This window comes from Ambystoma mexicanum, chromosome 7q (assembly GCF_040938575.1).
Source record: "Ambystoma mexicanum isolate Mex_15411 chromosome 7q, UKY_AmexF1_1, whole genome shotgun sequence".
In the NCBI taxonomy this organism is placed as follows: Eukaryota; Metazoa; Chordata; class Amphibia; order Caudata; family Ambystomatidae; genus Ambystoma; species Ambystoma mexicanum.
In genome coordinates this window covers 884,206,473-884,221,553 of record NC_090941.1, presented here as the reverse complement: position 1 = coordinate 884,221,553, position 15,081 = coordinate 884,206,473, and the positions used below count along the sequence as shown (strand labels likewise).

Sequence of the window (15,081 nt, the reverse complement as noted above, 5' to 3'; positions counted from 1 at the left end):
TTAGTTTATATATGCTGACTGACCGATACAATAAGGTATCTTGTGAGACTTCAAGCTTGATCATATACCCTCTCAACTGCAGGAATACATTGATCTGCTCAAACTACGTTTACTCATAAGGTACTGTAGCGGTCTCATTATCTAGCTCCCTCATTTAAGGCGATTATTATTCGCCCAATTAACCATTATATGAGCCTTGTCTACACAGCATATCTGTCAGTTTACTATGTAGCCAGCGTTTGCACGCTTAGTGTTACCAAGCAGAATGAGCTCACACCGTTACTACCAACAACTTCCCCTAGCAACATGACGCTCACACTACAACTTACCTAGCAGTTTCACTGCACACAACACACGCGATAATATCATCATGTCGCACGCACAGCCTGTTGCTATGAACTTGCTGACCTAGTAACGCGGTTTACCCTTCGCTCATCACTCGCTGAGTAACAGCGCCCGTGTTTACAATTCCATTACAGCATCCAGGATAAGCACTGCTTACTATTTTCCTCACTTTCCAGATGGCTCCGGTAGGGGAATGATCGCATCCACTGTTCCTTATGGGTAGAATCCATTTCAGCGCGGCACACAGCACTGACACATGCTGCACAACATGTATGTGACTAAACCTCTGTTACTCTTGTTGTTATCCTTGCATTGTCATGAACATACAAGAGTGGTAGCTTCCACTCAACATCCATTTATATTTCTACTCTGCAGATGGATGATTTCTGGAGGCCACTGAGCTCTGATCCATACCTGGAATCTAACATTTCAAGTGTTCACTCTTCACATGACCTAGCAAGGTGAGATGTAGCAAGTGTTGCACATCAAACTAGGATTTTGGTAGCATACGCATAGTGTAGATTTATTTATAACAGACACTCCTTATTTTCTTTACAGTTCTATAAATGAACTTCCTTGGACCTTGTCCATTTCAAAGACACTTTGGAACTTCATTTTCTAAAGGTGATTTATCAAGCTTCAAGTACCCCTCTATTTTGATGTACATGATTCACATTTATCGAGATATGAACCCCGATGAAGAGCGTTCAAGCTCAAAACGCGTTGAGCATCTTATTAAAGAAGAAATTGTGAAAACCACAGTGCTTCGTGGAGAAAAGGTTTTTTACTTTGAAAATTAAAATATATATTATGGCTTAAAATATACCATTTCCTTTGTATGCAAAGAACTGCATCCTTTATCAACTATCTCAGCCTACATTGACGTAAACTTAATCAATTGATACTTTCCGCTTGAATATTTGGCCTCTCAGAGTGTGCAGAGCACGAGAGTTCCCCTATCGTAGGAACTTTTTCTTCTTGCTTTGCATATTTCTACGATCCATGTGTCAGGACCGTTCTATTCTCCCCTGCACCTTAAGACTTTAAGCCTGCTTATCTAAGGAACAATATATTCCATTCACACTTAGTCTACTGACCATAAAGATAGGTATGCAGTACATACCATTTGCTTTTTTTGAAAAGTACACAATTCAAGCAATCTTTTATAAAGCTTTGTCGACGCACAAAGACACCTCAGGCTTTGACCATCCTCAAAGCTTCATAAAAGATGGCTTAAATTGTGTACTTTTCAAGCCATCTTTTATAAACATAGAAATATTTTACATATTTCTATGTTCATAAACGATGGCTTGAAAAGTACACTTTTCTACAACCCCAATGCCTTTTCTTCACCTTATGGCCGCAGTAGACCCAAACGGCAGGCTTTTAGTTTTAGCCAAACGTATTCTTACCTGCAGCGATTTGTAACAAGTTCAAAGGGAATGCATATTCTGGCTGTTCAATGTGCCACCTGACCACACCGCCCCAATTCATGCCCACATGCACCTATATCCTACGGAAAAGCAACATTACCCGCAATTTCAGTGCTTCTTTCTCCACCTCTGCTATAATCTAAAACACATAATGCCTCCAAATAGGCAAACAAATGCCTTTTAATGAACATGCACATGCAAACCACATAATGCTTCTATCAACACTGATAATAACTGAGAAATCCCGGTGTACACTGGACAAACAAGAGTGTGTAGTGTGAACGTTATCTAGTTCCGGGAGGAAGTAGACTATTAGTATAAATGAGATAGAGCTAATGTGACTGGTTACAATTTATAAAAGAGCAAGGTTGTAATCATTCTTCACAAAAAAAATACAGTTTTATTTAGATTCAAACAAATAATAAAATAGCATTAAATTATTATGCATTTCATTTGCTCTATTTGATCTATAGGAATACAATAAAGCCAAACAATCGCTACTGTTCTAGAACAAATGGCGTGTTACAAACAAAATTCCTGGCGTCGTGCAGGTGAGGCTAGCATTGATTTTTGACCCTCCTGGGTCTCCCTCCCCTCCCCAGCATCCACTTCCTTGGTTTATCTCTCCTAGCCATTCCCTTACTGTGGCTACTATTTATCGGCCACCGGGTCAGATCTCCTCCTTCCTCTCTGAGTGAGAGGACCTCTCCTCTTCACTCCTCGTATCGACCACTCAACTCCTCCTTCGTGAGACTTCAACATCCACCTGTATGCCTCCTGTCCTTCTCTGGACTCTTTTGCGACCTTTGTGACTCTCTCTCACTCTCTATTCTCCCCTCTGGCCCGACTCACTCTGCAGGGCACACTCTGGATGTTCTGATCTCCTCAGACCTTCCCCTTTATATCTCTCTCACCACTCCTCCTGGAGTGATCGGTTTCTCCTTTCCTCCCAGCTCACCCTCTCTTCCCCTCAGGCCAAGTCAACTCCATCTCTGGCACACACCTTCTCGGTCATCCGACCCATGAAGCGTGTGTCAGTTGAGGCTTTTGCTCCCACTTTCTCACCCCTCATCCCCCTTTGGCTGACTCTCACCCTGAGACAGCCCATTGCATGCTCCACTCTGCTATATCTGATACTCTTTATGTTCTTGCCCCGGTAATGAGGATCTGCCTGAAGCCCAAAGCCAAGTGCAACTCCTGGTACGACTCAGACCTCGTCGCCCTTAAACGCAAGTGCAGGGTGGCTGAGAGGAAATGGCTAGCTTCTTGCGCATCCTCTGACAAACTGGCCTGCCACCTGCTCCAAAGGCAATACCGGCTCTCTGTCCGCACCAAGAAGAGAGCCCACATCCAAGCCCACGTCTCCGTGGCATCTAACAACTCGGCCGAACTTTTTAAAATCTGCAAGTAGCTGGCCAATCCTTCTGCAGTCTCTACCTCTCCTGTCCCCTCCCAAACCCTCTGCACGGCCCTGTCCTCTTACTTCATCTCTAAAACTCAGGACATCCTGTACTCTCCCCCTCCTCACTCTACTACCTTCTCTTCCTCTGGCCCTTCTGCAGCCACCTCTCCTCCCTCCTTCTCTGTCTTTTCCCTGTTATCCCCAGACAAGGTTTCTAGACAAGTCCGATCTATGAAAGTCTCGTCAAAACAGGGCACGGGAAGGAAGCTGAGTACAATCGCATCCTGAGAGAAAAGAAATCTCTGTTTAAGGTAAACTACCGGACCATAAGGAGGACTCATTTAAACCTGTGCCCTAGTACAAAGTGGACAAAGGAAAGCATAAGAATACTATTATCATCAAACAAATTAAGAAGAGGATAGTTTCTCTCCTGACGAACCATGGGGATATACCCATGGGGAAACATGTGTCGAGAGTCAAACTAATCAATGGGCATTTAATTAGTAATAAGGACACAACAAGAAATTAATTTATCAATGAAGATACAATTGATGAATAGGAGACAAATTAACCAATGAGCATGAGAGTCGAACTAATCAATGAGCATATAATTGATGAATAACCAATAAGGACACAACAAGTTATTAATTATGAATGAAGATATAATTGATGAATAATTAACAAGGATACAGGGGACATAAGGACACAACGATTACAGTTACGCGACCCCCAGCATTTATCATCAACAAGGATTTGATTAATTCATCAATGAGGATACAATTGATGAACAAACAATAAGGTAAAAATACTAAGCATAAAAAGGACAAAAACCACTAAGGAACAACTCTACCAATGAAAAAGTAGTTAACCAATGTGGATACAACTGATGAACAAATCAATCAACGGACAGATTTGATATATATGTTACTAAGGACAAAGAATCATATTGAATGTGATGAGTGGAATGCTTTGTAACATATCAAATAAATAACTAAAGCAAAAATAACATATGTGAGTTTATACCCTGTTCAAAAGTATAGCTATCGCACAGCTCGATTGGCTCAGATACGAATAAAGAATATCTCGTCAAAACAGGTTCACCCCTGTTCGTCCAAAACCATCAAAGACCACATCGACTCCCTGGTTCATGCCCTGGCCGACTTCTGCAATCATACCTTCGCCACTGGCGTCTTCCCTTCCCCCCGAAGCACTCTCTTGTGCACCCTCTTCTTAAGAAATTCTCTGCCGACCTGTCCTGCCTGGCTAACTATCGCCCAATCTCTATCACTCCTTTCCTGGGCAAACTCTTGGAAAAGCTGGCCATCTCCCAGCTCAATCTTCACACGGAATCTGTTGGTTGTCTCCATGATTATCAGTCTGGCTTCAGAGCTGCCAGAAGCACGGAAACTGCTCTCCTGAACATCCATGAAGACCTGCTCTCCAAACTTGATTCCAACATGCCCTGTGTCCTCAACCATGCCATTCTGCTCAACCGTCTCTGTGATAATCTGGGGATCACTGGTCAGGTACTGGCGTGGCTGACTTCTGTCCTTTCTGACCGACCCTCCAAGGTACAACTTGGGTTCTTCCTCTCCTGTATCTCTATCTCTACATGTGGTGTTCCCCAGGGGTCTAACCTCTCTCCATGGCGGTTCAACCAATACCTGGCACTTCTTGCCCACCGTATTGCTGAGCTCTGCCCCAACTTCCAGTGCTATTTTGGATGACACTCAGCTAATTTTCAGGCTACCCTCAGCCACCTCTTCTCCCTCTCTCATCTCTGACTGTCTGTCTGCTATCCAGGAGTGGTGTGCCGCCAATGATCTCTGCATTAATGCCAGTAAGATTGAGATTCTCCTCATCAACACACTCACTCCCTCCTTTCCTGTCACTCTCTGGCCGGCCTCTCTTGGCCCTCTTCCTGCTCCCACCTGTGAGGCTAAAAACCTTGGGGTCATTTTCGACTCCACACTCTCCTTCTCTCCTCACACCTCTGATCTCTCTAAGAAGTCACACTACCAGCTGCACCTCCTCAGAGGTATTCTTCCTTTCCTCTCCTTCCCCCAGAAGCTCACTGTCTCCAGAGCTCTGTTTCTCTCTAGGCTGGACTATTGCAACAGTCTCTTTTGAAATCTGCCTGCTTCTACTCTCCGCTCTCTGCAACTCATCCAGAACAGGACTGCGAGACTTGTCCTTGGCCTCAAGCCCAGGTATCGTATCTCTCCAGGACTGAAATCTCTGCACTGGCTCCCAGTGGCTGCAAGAATTAAGTTTAAAACCCTCTGCATTGTCCACAAGGCCTTCTGGGGCCTGGGGCCTCAATACCTCCAACTGTCTCTTCCTAAGTATCTTGCTTCTCAAGCACTTCGCTCATCTGCCTCCAACTGCCTCGGGGTCAGTCACTTCTCCTAGCAATGAGCTGGTGGTAGATCTCTTTCTTCGGCTGGGGCCACTCTCTGGAACAGCCTGCCTGCCTCCCTGAAACTTGAGGAGAGTCATCTCTGGTTCCGGAAGCACCTCAAAACCTTTCTCTTTGCTTCTGCTTTTTCTCCTCCGCTCCCCTGCTGACCACCTGGCTGAAACTGAAACTGCACTGGTTACCTGGCCACCCTCTGATCTCGGGTCCAGGTCCCCCCTCCGCCAGTCACGCACACCTGCACTGCCTTCCTGGCAACCCCCACACTTGGGACTGTTTTCTGTTTCCCTACAGTCCCACTACCAGCACTTGATACCTAATGTCTGCACGTACCCTTGCACTTGCCACCTGCTGGCCGTACTTTTTACTTATTGTAATTTATTCTATTATCCACAGTACAGTACTGTCCCCTCACCCTCCCACCCCCCGGCCTTGTCCCCCTTCCACTTCCAATGCACTTGCGCAATCTGAATGACACCTGCTCTAGTAGGGTCGTTGTCTGTCTCCCCTCTGATCCCCCTCCCTTGCCTCGTCGCGCCTTGAAATACTTGTGTATAGGCGCATTATAAATGCCATATCATATCAATGTCAATGCATTCACTAGTCACTTAATTGGCATCTATTGTTAATTTGGACCTCTGTTGCAATTTAGATGTTTTTGTTCTTAAAGAGTTAAGTACTGAACATTCTTCAGGAGAGTAAGTCCAAATCAATTCCTAATCAGCATGTTCAGCGCAGATTTCTTGTAGCAGTACTGCCCGAGTCTATCCCGCCATCACTGGAGATTTTGAAGCACGGACACGGCTCCACCCCACGGACACGGCTCCAGCCCACTGCAGACTACAGCACCACTAGTCCGCCTCAGGGATATTGAAATTGTCTTGATTGTTCACGTTTTCTGCTCAAGTCGAAGGCTTCCAGAAGTTCCCAGTGCCTATACGTATGAGGTGCCCAACAAACAAATCATCCTAGGAACCCTTATTATAAATGGATACTCCAGCTTTTCAATACCCTCAAGATACTCCTTACGATCAGCCGGCAACAGATGTCTATCAAAAAGCCCTCCAGCAACTGAATAAATAAGTTGTTCGCCCCCCACATGAACCTACCAAGGTTAAGCTTGTTTTACCCTCTTTCCCAGTGGAACAAGCTGAACAGGAATTGATTTGGACTTACTCTCCAGAAGAATGTTCAGTACTTAACTCTTTAAGAACAGAAATATGTTGCGATCGCAACCTCTGAATTGCAACAGAGGTCCAAATTAACAATACACGCCAATTAAGTGACTAGTTTATGCATTGACATTGTGTTTGTAACAATCCATTTGTTCTCGAACAGTAGCCATTGTTTGGCTTCATTGTATTCCTATAGATAAATACATTTTTTACCTGAAACCTAGCAACCATGTGCAAATGAAATCTATACTGATTTAATGCTATTTTAATATGTGTTTGAATCTAAATAAAACTGTATTTGTTTGTGAAGAATGATTACAACCTTGCTCTTTTCTAAAGTGTAACCTGTCACATTAGCTCTATCTCATTTATACTAATAATATGTTTCTATCAACACCATCTACCATCGTTGGAACTTTCACAATCTACTTAGACCCAAAGCACCAAGAGGCGATTACAAGCACAGCCTTGCCTTAGAAATAAATTTTAAAAAGCTGCATTTCAGGCTACCGTGCTATGTTTGTGTGTCATGGCGTCCCATCATAGCAGTGCAAACATTTCATTTGCAGTTTCGTTTCCCAGAATTGTGGTGTTTTCGTGTGTTGCTGCCACAGAAGGCGTGGGTTCCGAAGATTGCTTTAATTTTCACGGCTGAATTTCAAATGGTTGGTGGTTCGATTTTAGATGTCTGCTAGTGCTAACAGTAAACGTCCAGTGTTTCAGCAACACTAACGCTCCCCACTCCTGTTCCCAGGAAATCCAACCAATATAAGACATAAACCAGATGATCTGCCCAGGATCACGCAATCTCTCCAAACCAGGGAGTGAGGAGAGATTGGACCACGGGCCTCCTGGTTCCGCAGGCCAGGAGGCAGGCAGCCAGAAAGCCAGCCAGGCCAGCAGCATTGATGCGTCGTCCACCACACAGTGACACACCCTCTCTCACTCAGCTCGTCTCGACAAGTATGACACGTGCTGCTTACTGCTGCTGCCGGGCATGACAAAATGGAAGAGCCCAAGCAGCAAAGCCCATGCCTGCCTCCCTTAGCCACGCCGTCAGCATCTTCCGACTGGCGCATTTGCCTGGAGGTCGCAAGAGATTGGTAGGGGTTGCAAACCAAACAGCCAGGGGTCGCATTAGCAATCCCTGCTGCCTCATTTCAGTATGACCTGGGGGCGTGAGGGTGCAGCTGGAAGTTCAGCCCATCCCAGTGGGGCTGCAAGTCAAAAGCAGACACTGCTTGGGAGCAAGAGCCTTTAATGCTGTGCCCACCACCGGCTGCAGTATTGTTGCCTGTCAAGAGCTCCATGGGGAAAGTTGGCCTTTCTTCTTCCTGTCAGGAGCAAGAAACGTTAACACCTGCTGGGAGATGGCAGTTATGGCAAGGCATATGATGAGTCAAGTGTTCATGATGGCAACCCCACAACCGCGTTCCTCCAGATAAGATTTTGAAATGGGAGTATTTTACTCCCTATTTTTTAAAGTTGGGAGTAAAATGATTTTTAGGGAGTACAAATGTAATCAGATTACTAATGGGAGTATTTTATAAGCAAGTAAAAATATGTTTTAACTGTAAAATAGAAATGTTTTCGTAATGAATATTTCTTTGCAGCTCTCATGCACATTAAAGATGCAGTTTCAGCTCTTTGGATCAGGCAGTAATAGAAGTTTCTTGCTGTGGCACTGCGTGTACTACTGGTCTAAACATAGCCATGGAGCTCTGCGGGTTAAAGCAAGGCACACACTTCTATGTGCTATGTGGCCACATCCCATTTTTGTCTGGAGTATTTTTATTCCATATTGTTATTTTCTGGTAGTATTTGCCAATTTGTAGGGAGTAAAGGTAGCTGATACAGCCCTTATCTGTAAGGCTGCCAGCAGGGTATGTCGGGGTGCCTACCAAAAACTGGAAATGATGTGAAAAGTGGGTATTATATAAATTAACAATGGCGTGCTAAATGGTTTCATTTGAAATCTGCCATAAATTAGCAATTTAGCATTATGGAAAATGCCAATGGGCTGCTAAGCAGGCCTGAGGTCACTTGATATATGGGCGTAATGTAAACTAATAATGGTGTGCTAAATTGGCTTGCTCTAATCCAGGAATGTGCTAGACACGTTCCACACTACATAAATAAAGCATTAAGGCAATTTGATAACCGGACAAAATGAAAACTAATAATGTTGTGTCATGTGGGTTTGCAGGAAACGGGCAACAAATAGCAGGCCTATTAGGCATAATGAAAACTGACACTTGTTCTAGCTGAGTTACAATACACACATTTGTTCATCAAAATATGTCGGTCCTTATGGTGTTGCCACTTTGATTTTAGGTACTGTGATATAGCACAGTCACAAGGAGCTGTTGATGGCTTTAAATAGAACATGTATTGTAGCAGGAGCATCTTGGTCATGTTGGTGAACTCTCTCTCCCTTAAGACCTCACTGCTAGAGCCCTTCGGCCCTCTAGCTCCAACTCTCTGCAGTTCAGACGTTTTTCCAAGCAGAGGTAGATCTCGCTCTTCGGCAGGTGCCTTTCTCTGGAATGGACTCCCTGCCCCCACCCCCACACCTCTCAGATTTGAGTCCCACACCTCTCAGACTTGAGTCAGACCTCCTTAGGTTCTGGACGCTTCTCAAGACCTTGCTCTGCTCTACTTCCTTCTCTCTCGCCCTGCCTTGCAAATGCCCCCACCTGCTGCTGTGACCGGCGGCCTAGTCCCCTATGGGTCTTACAGGGCACAAGGCCCTCCTTGATCATGCTTTACCAGCACCCCTCCCTCCAAATCAGCACTGCCCTTCTGGGCCCTCTTCTCTGACCAGCCTGGTGGGTTGGGCATCCATCCCTGAGTCTGGTCCACCCACCGCTCGCACTTCGCTGGTGGTCTGCCCCTGGCACTTGCCCCCTAGGCTCCCCCAGCATTTTCCTAGCCCCTCGGCACTTTCTTCCTTCTTCCCCTCCCGCTCTTCATTTTTCCCCCTCCCCTGACTGTCACTTACCACCCCCCCTGCTTTTCTTGTTACTGCACTTGCATGATCCGAATCTCACAAGGCCTAGTAGGGCTGTTATTGTTGTTTGTCTCTCCTGCCCCGCCCCCCTTTGTCTTGTGGCGCCTGGAAACACCTTTTTGCTGTATAGTGTGCCTTATAAATATTCAATAAATAACATAAACGGAACAGTATGGTGTTTGGCTTGCCGTTGACAAGCTATCCCAGATACCAGGATCCATCGCACATCTTTACAAGGTGGGGCACAGAAAGATGAACATGCTTTGCATAAACTTGCACAGAGCGTGGCCACATGACAAAGCAAGCATATACACTTAGGTTTTACTGTTCCAAAGTCCGAAACTTAGACACCATACCACAAATTACATGTGATCAAAATGGTTTTTGATGCCTGAACATCATATATGGTGTGTTTGTTGAAATATATAGTTTCAAAGATTTGAATATTTATTTCATTTCACTCAGAGTACCTCTACCGCTGTAATTAAATAATACATGCATGCATTCAATACCATGTTTGTGTTTCCGGAACATACAAAGGACTATCAAAGGTGAGTGTCATATCCAGACATGGACATTTTAAAAGCAGTGACTGGCAAGCAATTAAGGTTTTATTTGACTGGCTAACATGCTATTTAGGTACTATAGTCGAAACCTATGACTTACCCTGACACATGCACGATTAGCAGCATGTAGAAGACACAGAAAAGGTTGTGCGTGTAGAAGAAAACGTTGTAGTTGGAAGCCCTGCAAGGAAATTATACAGCATTAACATGAAACTCAGACGTGCCATCCAATAATAGGAGAGACAATCGTGTGTCCTAATGACTGCTGCTTTGGTGAGTTGTTGAAGTGGCATCTCAGTACCAGATAGTGAGATAGCTCAGCACAGCAAATGAAGTGCTTGCCTCTGACCTCTGCCTAGAAACCTGTACCCACAACCTCGAAGCTCAGCAGGGCCGACTCAGCCCTTCATCCTTCTATGGTTGCCAAAGAGTAGAACTGAACAGTACAGTCCTTACAATTGTAAAGCATCCTACAAGAAGCGATATGCAGAAATGAGTTCGTACGATTACTACACAACCAAGAGAGTAAAGAAGAGTGCATTCTGGGACCTGTGGTCTTGGCAGGGGACTCAGAACTAAGTGGGTTAGCATACATTGGACGTGTTATCTGGTCGGGTCGGAGAGGAAGTGTCACTATTTAGTGAGGCAGACTGGTTTATCCAAGGGGGCAGCGATATATGCTCAGGGAGAGTGCATTCTGTTGCATGAATTTTTGCGGTCGCCTATTTACTGAATGAGGTAGAGTGTCTTTTGGGATGGTGGGGCTGTGAGTGGTGCTCTTGGTGGTGGTATGCAGGGTGCATTCTGGGAACATGTACTGCAGATGAGGGCACATTGCATTCATGGATTTCTAGTGCTGTGAGGACGTATGTAGGGACTGGGCAGTTGTCTTTCAGGGAACGCATTGTTGTTGAAGTTCCTCTATGTTGCTTTAGGCAGAGGAACCCTGGGATATGTACCAATGGTGGCAGGGGAGGCCTCTACGCTGAGCCAGGGTGCAGAGAGCTGTATGTAGTCTTGTGTAGATGTTTCTCCTCAGTGGCATATAAAGTGCCTTCTTGTGCATATAGTTCAGTAGGGACCTCTGCCTCGACTGTGCACGATTTTAGACTTGGAGGTTTGTGGAGGCGTCTCTGCTCAGTGATGCAAAGTACATGCACACTGTGGAAGGCTTCTGTACTGAGCGAGGCAATGTGCATTTCTTACAGGGGGGCCTGTGTGTGGAGGGGGCTTCTGCACATAGAGATGCTACTGTAACGGTTTATTGAGAAGCCACCCTCAACACAGGGAGTTCCTTCCCTCCCCACTCACGTGGTTATGTAACAAACTGTTTAACAGATTCTTTTTTTAGCCCTATCTCAGACACATATCATTGCCCATGGATCCCTCTCCCCAGAGCTAACAATGAGCCAAGAACCAGGCCAGTGCACGGGAAATATATTGGTATTTATTTAAATTAAAAGTAAAAGAAATGAGCATGAAAATTTCAAAAACCACTTTATCCGTGGCACAAGACAATCAACTTCTCTCAGCATAAATCACTAAAGTGAGTTGGAAAGGACACAATCACAATTCTTCACATTCTGCAAATTTCACTTGACAAAATAATTACACTGATGAATAGCAAAGGCATTTGTCATGTGATGTTGTGCAATTTTGATTTGTTCCTGCTGGCTTAAAAGGCTAGCAGTAGGATTTCAAGATTGGTATTTATGAATACACCCACACTTTTGATTTAAAATAAACATAGGGGGATTTATCAGTTTGTTTTTTAGGACCCCCACCTTGCTTTGGTCTATGTTGGGAAGTCGGACAGAAAAATTGGAATGCTTTGGGGAAATCTGGATTTCAGATCCCCCTTAATGAAAGGCCAGTGTTGGAGAAGCTGGATAAAAATAAGAACAAAGACACCCCTCTCCCTTAAGGAAGTCACGTTCAGCTGGATAAAAAGGATTACCCAATTCATTTACAGGCTATAGTTTTCAGCACACAGTGGGAAGTGAGCTTTGTTAATTTCGAATTTTAACTACATTCACCCCGTAGGGTTCTGCCAAATGGGGAATTAATTCAATTAATATTTTTAGTTAAATAGGCTAAGGATCTACATGGTTTTGCCCCCCGATAACCTGCCCACTATAAAGGGAAAGGATTCAAGGCAAGCAGACTCCCCCACTTTGGGTTTCCCAGGGCTCAGTTCTACTTACATAGCAAGCCTCAGTTTAAGGTTCTGGAAAGCCAGCTGCATCTCAGGACACTCTGGAAAGGGAGGGCAGGGGTTTGGTCACTCCACTCTCAAAGATGGCCTCCTGCTCTCCACCACAGGACCCAGTCAGCTTTGAGGCCTTCCTAGAGATAGACAGCCCCACCCAGATTTACTCTCAGCAATCTCCTCAGGTGTAGACTTCCAGCTGTCAGATGGTAAGTTTCAGCAGCCCTCTCTGTCTCTTACCTGTCTGTCTCTCTTCTCTCCTTTGTTTCATTCTGTCTCCTGTTCTAGTGCAGTACCCTTTACATAGCAGTGATGACACCACCAATTTTACAATCTTGTGGAAGTACCCGGTAATAATCCCTGGTACTAGGATTGGACAGTTACCATTCTCTTTCCTCCCAAACCGAGCCTCCAAGTTAGGATTGGTTTAGGGGTCTGCAGCAACTCCCATTTGTAATCGCTCTTTGTTCTTTCAACTTTTTGGCAGAAACTAGTTATGTATCACAACTTCATAATTTTACATGCAACTCCCAAACTAAAAATATTTTCGGATTCAGTTATTAATGAGAATTAGATAAGCCGACAACCAAATCCGTACCATATAGAACAGCAATGTGGCACCTGTCTGCCTTTTCCGTGAGAAGCACAACACTTATGAATATGTACGTTATTAAGCATATCCCTAATTTAAGTTTCCACCTGCTCACCAACTCTCATATTTGGAGCATGTTCAGAAAAACCAGGAACATTGTTTAACTGGCCATTGGAGTTCCTAGAGTCACAGGCAGATGAATTTGATATCTCCAAAATTGCCTGGAAATGACATAAAAAATAGTACAAAAATGATATCAATCCGCCTTATGGTTGCTGAGAAAAAGGCCTAAATGATAATAGTCCTTTTAAATTAATTGTGAATCTTTATGTGGGACAAATGGCCCTGACTCCTGCCTTCTGGCCATTTGTTTTCACTGGGTCAGCCTGTGCCCAGAGTTTTGTTTTTACCAGTCTTCTTTGTGCTGGAAGCTTGCTCTTTAAAGTGGGTGCCCTCATTTTCACACACATTAATCATGTTCCAGCCAAGGGTACGTTTTTCTTGTAGTCAATGCTTTCAGAGCCAGCAGGTCTGGAGAACACAGAATTTCGACACCTTTAGTAAGACATTTTATTGCGGTTGGTCATTAGATGGAGATGTGATATCCAGGCTGGAAGTGGGAGATGTCCTTGGGAAGTTTTACCCACAGCCAGCAAAAGGGTCTGTCTTGGGCTGACATTTTACATGAAGACAAAGTGGCTCTTCAAATGTCACTGGAGTTTTGTAGGTGAAACATAATATACATTGCTTTTGGTCAACCCGCACAACATGTTTTGTTTTACTGACATTTTATTCACTTTTACTTTTTAAAACCATTTTTATTTGCACACACCTGTGCAGGGCGTTTTTGTTTTCAATGTGTAAATATCCTGTTTTCCATGTGACAGGTATCTTTGATTCCTCCTTCTTTTTTAAATTAAAATGCTGCTTGTCCATTGGTAATGACAGATAGGCCCCTTTCCACATGGCTCTTTACTTTTACTTGAAAAACAACAACAAATGCCAGGCTGTTTCTGTTTCAGTGTTTAAAATCTTGCTATTCATGTGAAAGGGACTTCTGTTTGGGGCCTTTAAATGCACCCCACACTACTCTGTATAATGCTCTATGTAAGCGCACTTACCTTTCATTATCAAGTGAGGCAGCGTGCATACTGAGGAATGAGGTGCTGTTGAAGCCTCTGTACCGTGAGATGTCTCTGCTTTATGTGGCCCTTTTTGGTTAGACCTTTTTAGTGAGCGAGGCACTGTGCACTCTGCCACGTGTTGCTCTGTGGTTAACTCTAATGGGTAACATTTTGGGACATGTAGTCCGGTGTACATTAACAGGTTGGGTGCATTCCAGGACTTGTACCACAGTGGAACCAGCTGAACTAAGTGAGAAATAGTGCATTCTGGGACATCTATAATTGGAATTATTCACAGAGTGAAGAAGAGTGAATTCTGAGATGCATTTATGTGGGTGCATTTTCACTAAATAACATGCATTATGAGATGTATGGTTAACTGCCGAGTGACGTAGTCTGCATTCTGAGAGATCCAGTAAAGTGAGGGTAAGTGGGATAAATTATTCCTGGAAATATAGTTATGCGGGGCCAATTTAGTATGGTAGGTGATGTGCATAATGGCAAAACAGGTATTGTATTGCAGTGCCTAAGCACATGAGGTTGTCATGGCAAATGAGGCTGCATCACACAAATGAGTTGTACATGGGCACAAGAAAGCTACGCCAACCATGGGAGGCTGCACCCGCAAAGACAATTCGGTGATAAAGCAAGAAGAGAATGGGGAGCATTCAAAGGAATGATAATGGACACACATGCCCCATGCATGCTCGGCAATCAGTCACTTTGCCCTCCCCCTGACAACCTCCCATCCTGATGCACATGTGCGTGCTATGGCATAGTGCATGGCGGCCTGCGTTGTAGTTAACAGA

The 15,081-nt window shown here is 44.4% G+C and overlaps 1 protein-coding gene across 1 annotated transcript in view; it reads right to left on the bottom strand.

Moving 5' to 3' along the window:
• Positions 1 to 15,081, bottom strand: part of NOX4 (NADPH oxidase 4) — a 1,243,038-nt gene that overhangs the window by 936,321 nt on the left and 291,636 nt on the right. The window contains exon 8 of the mRNA XM_069639431.1: positions 10,448 to 10,528. Coding sequence (XP_069495532.1) covers positions 10,448 to 10,528 — 81 coding nt within the window. The remainder of the gene's footprint in view (positions 1 to 10,447; positions 10,529 to 15,081) is intronic.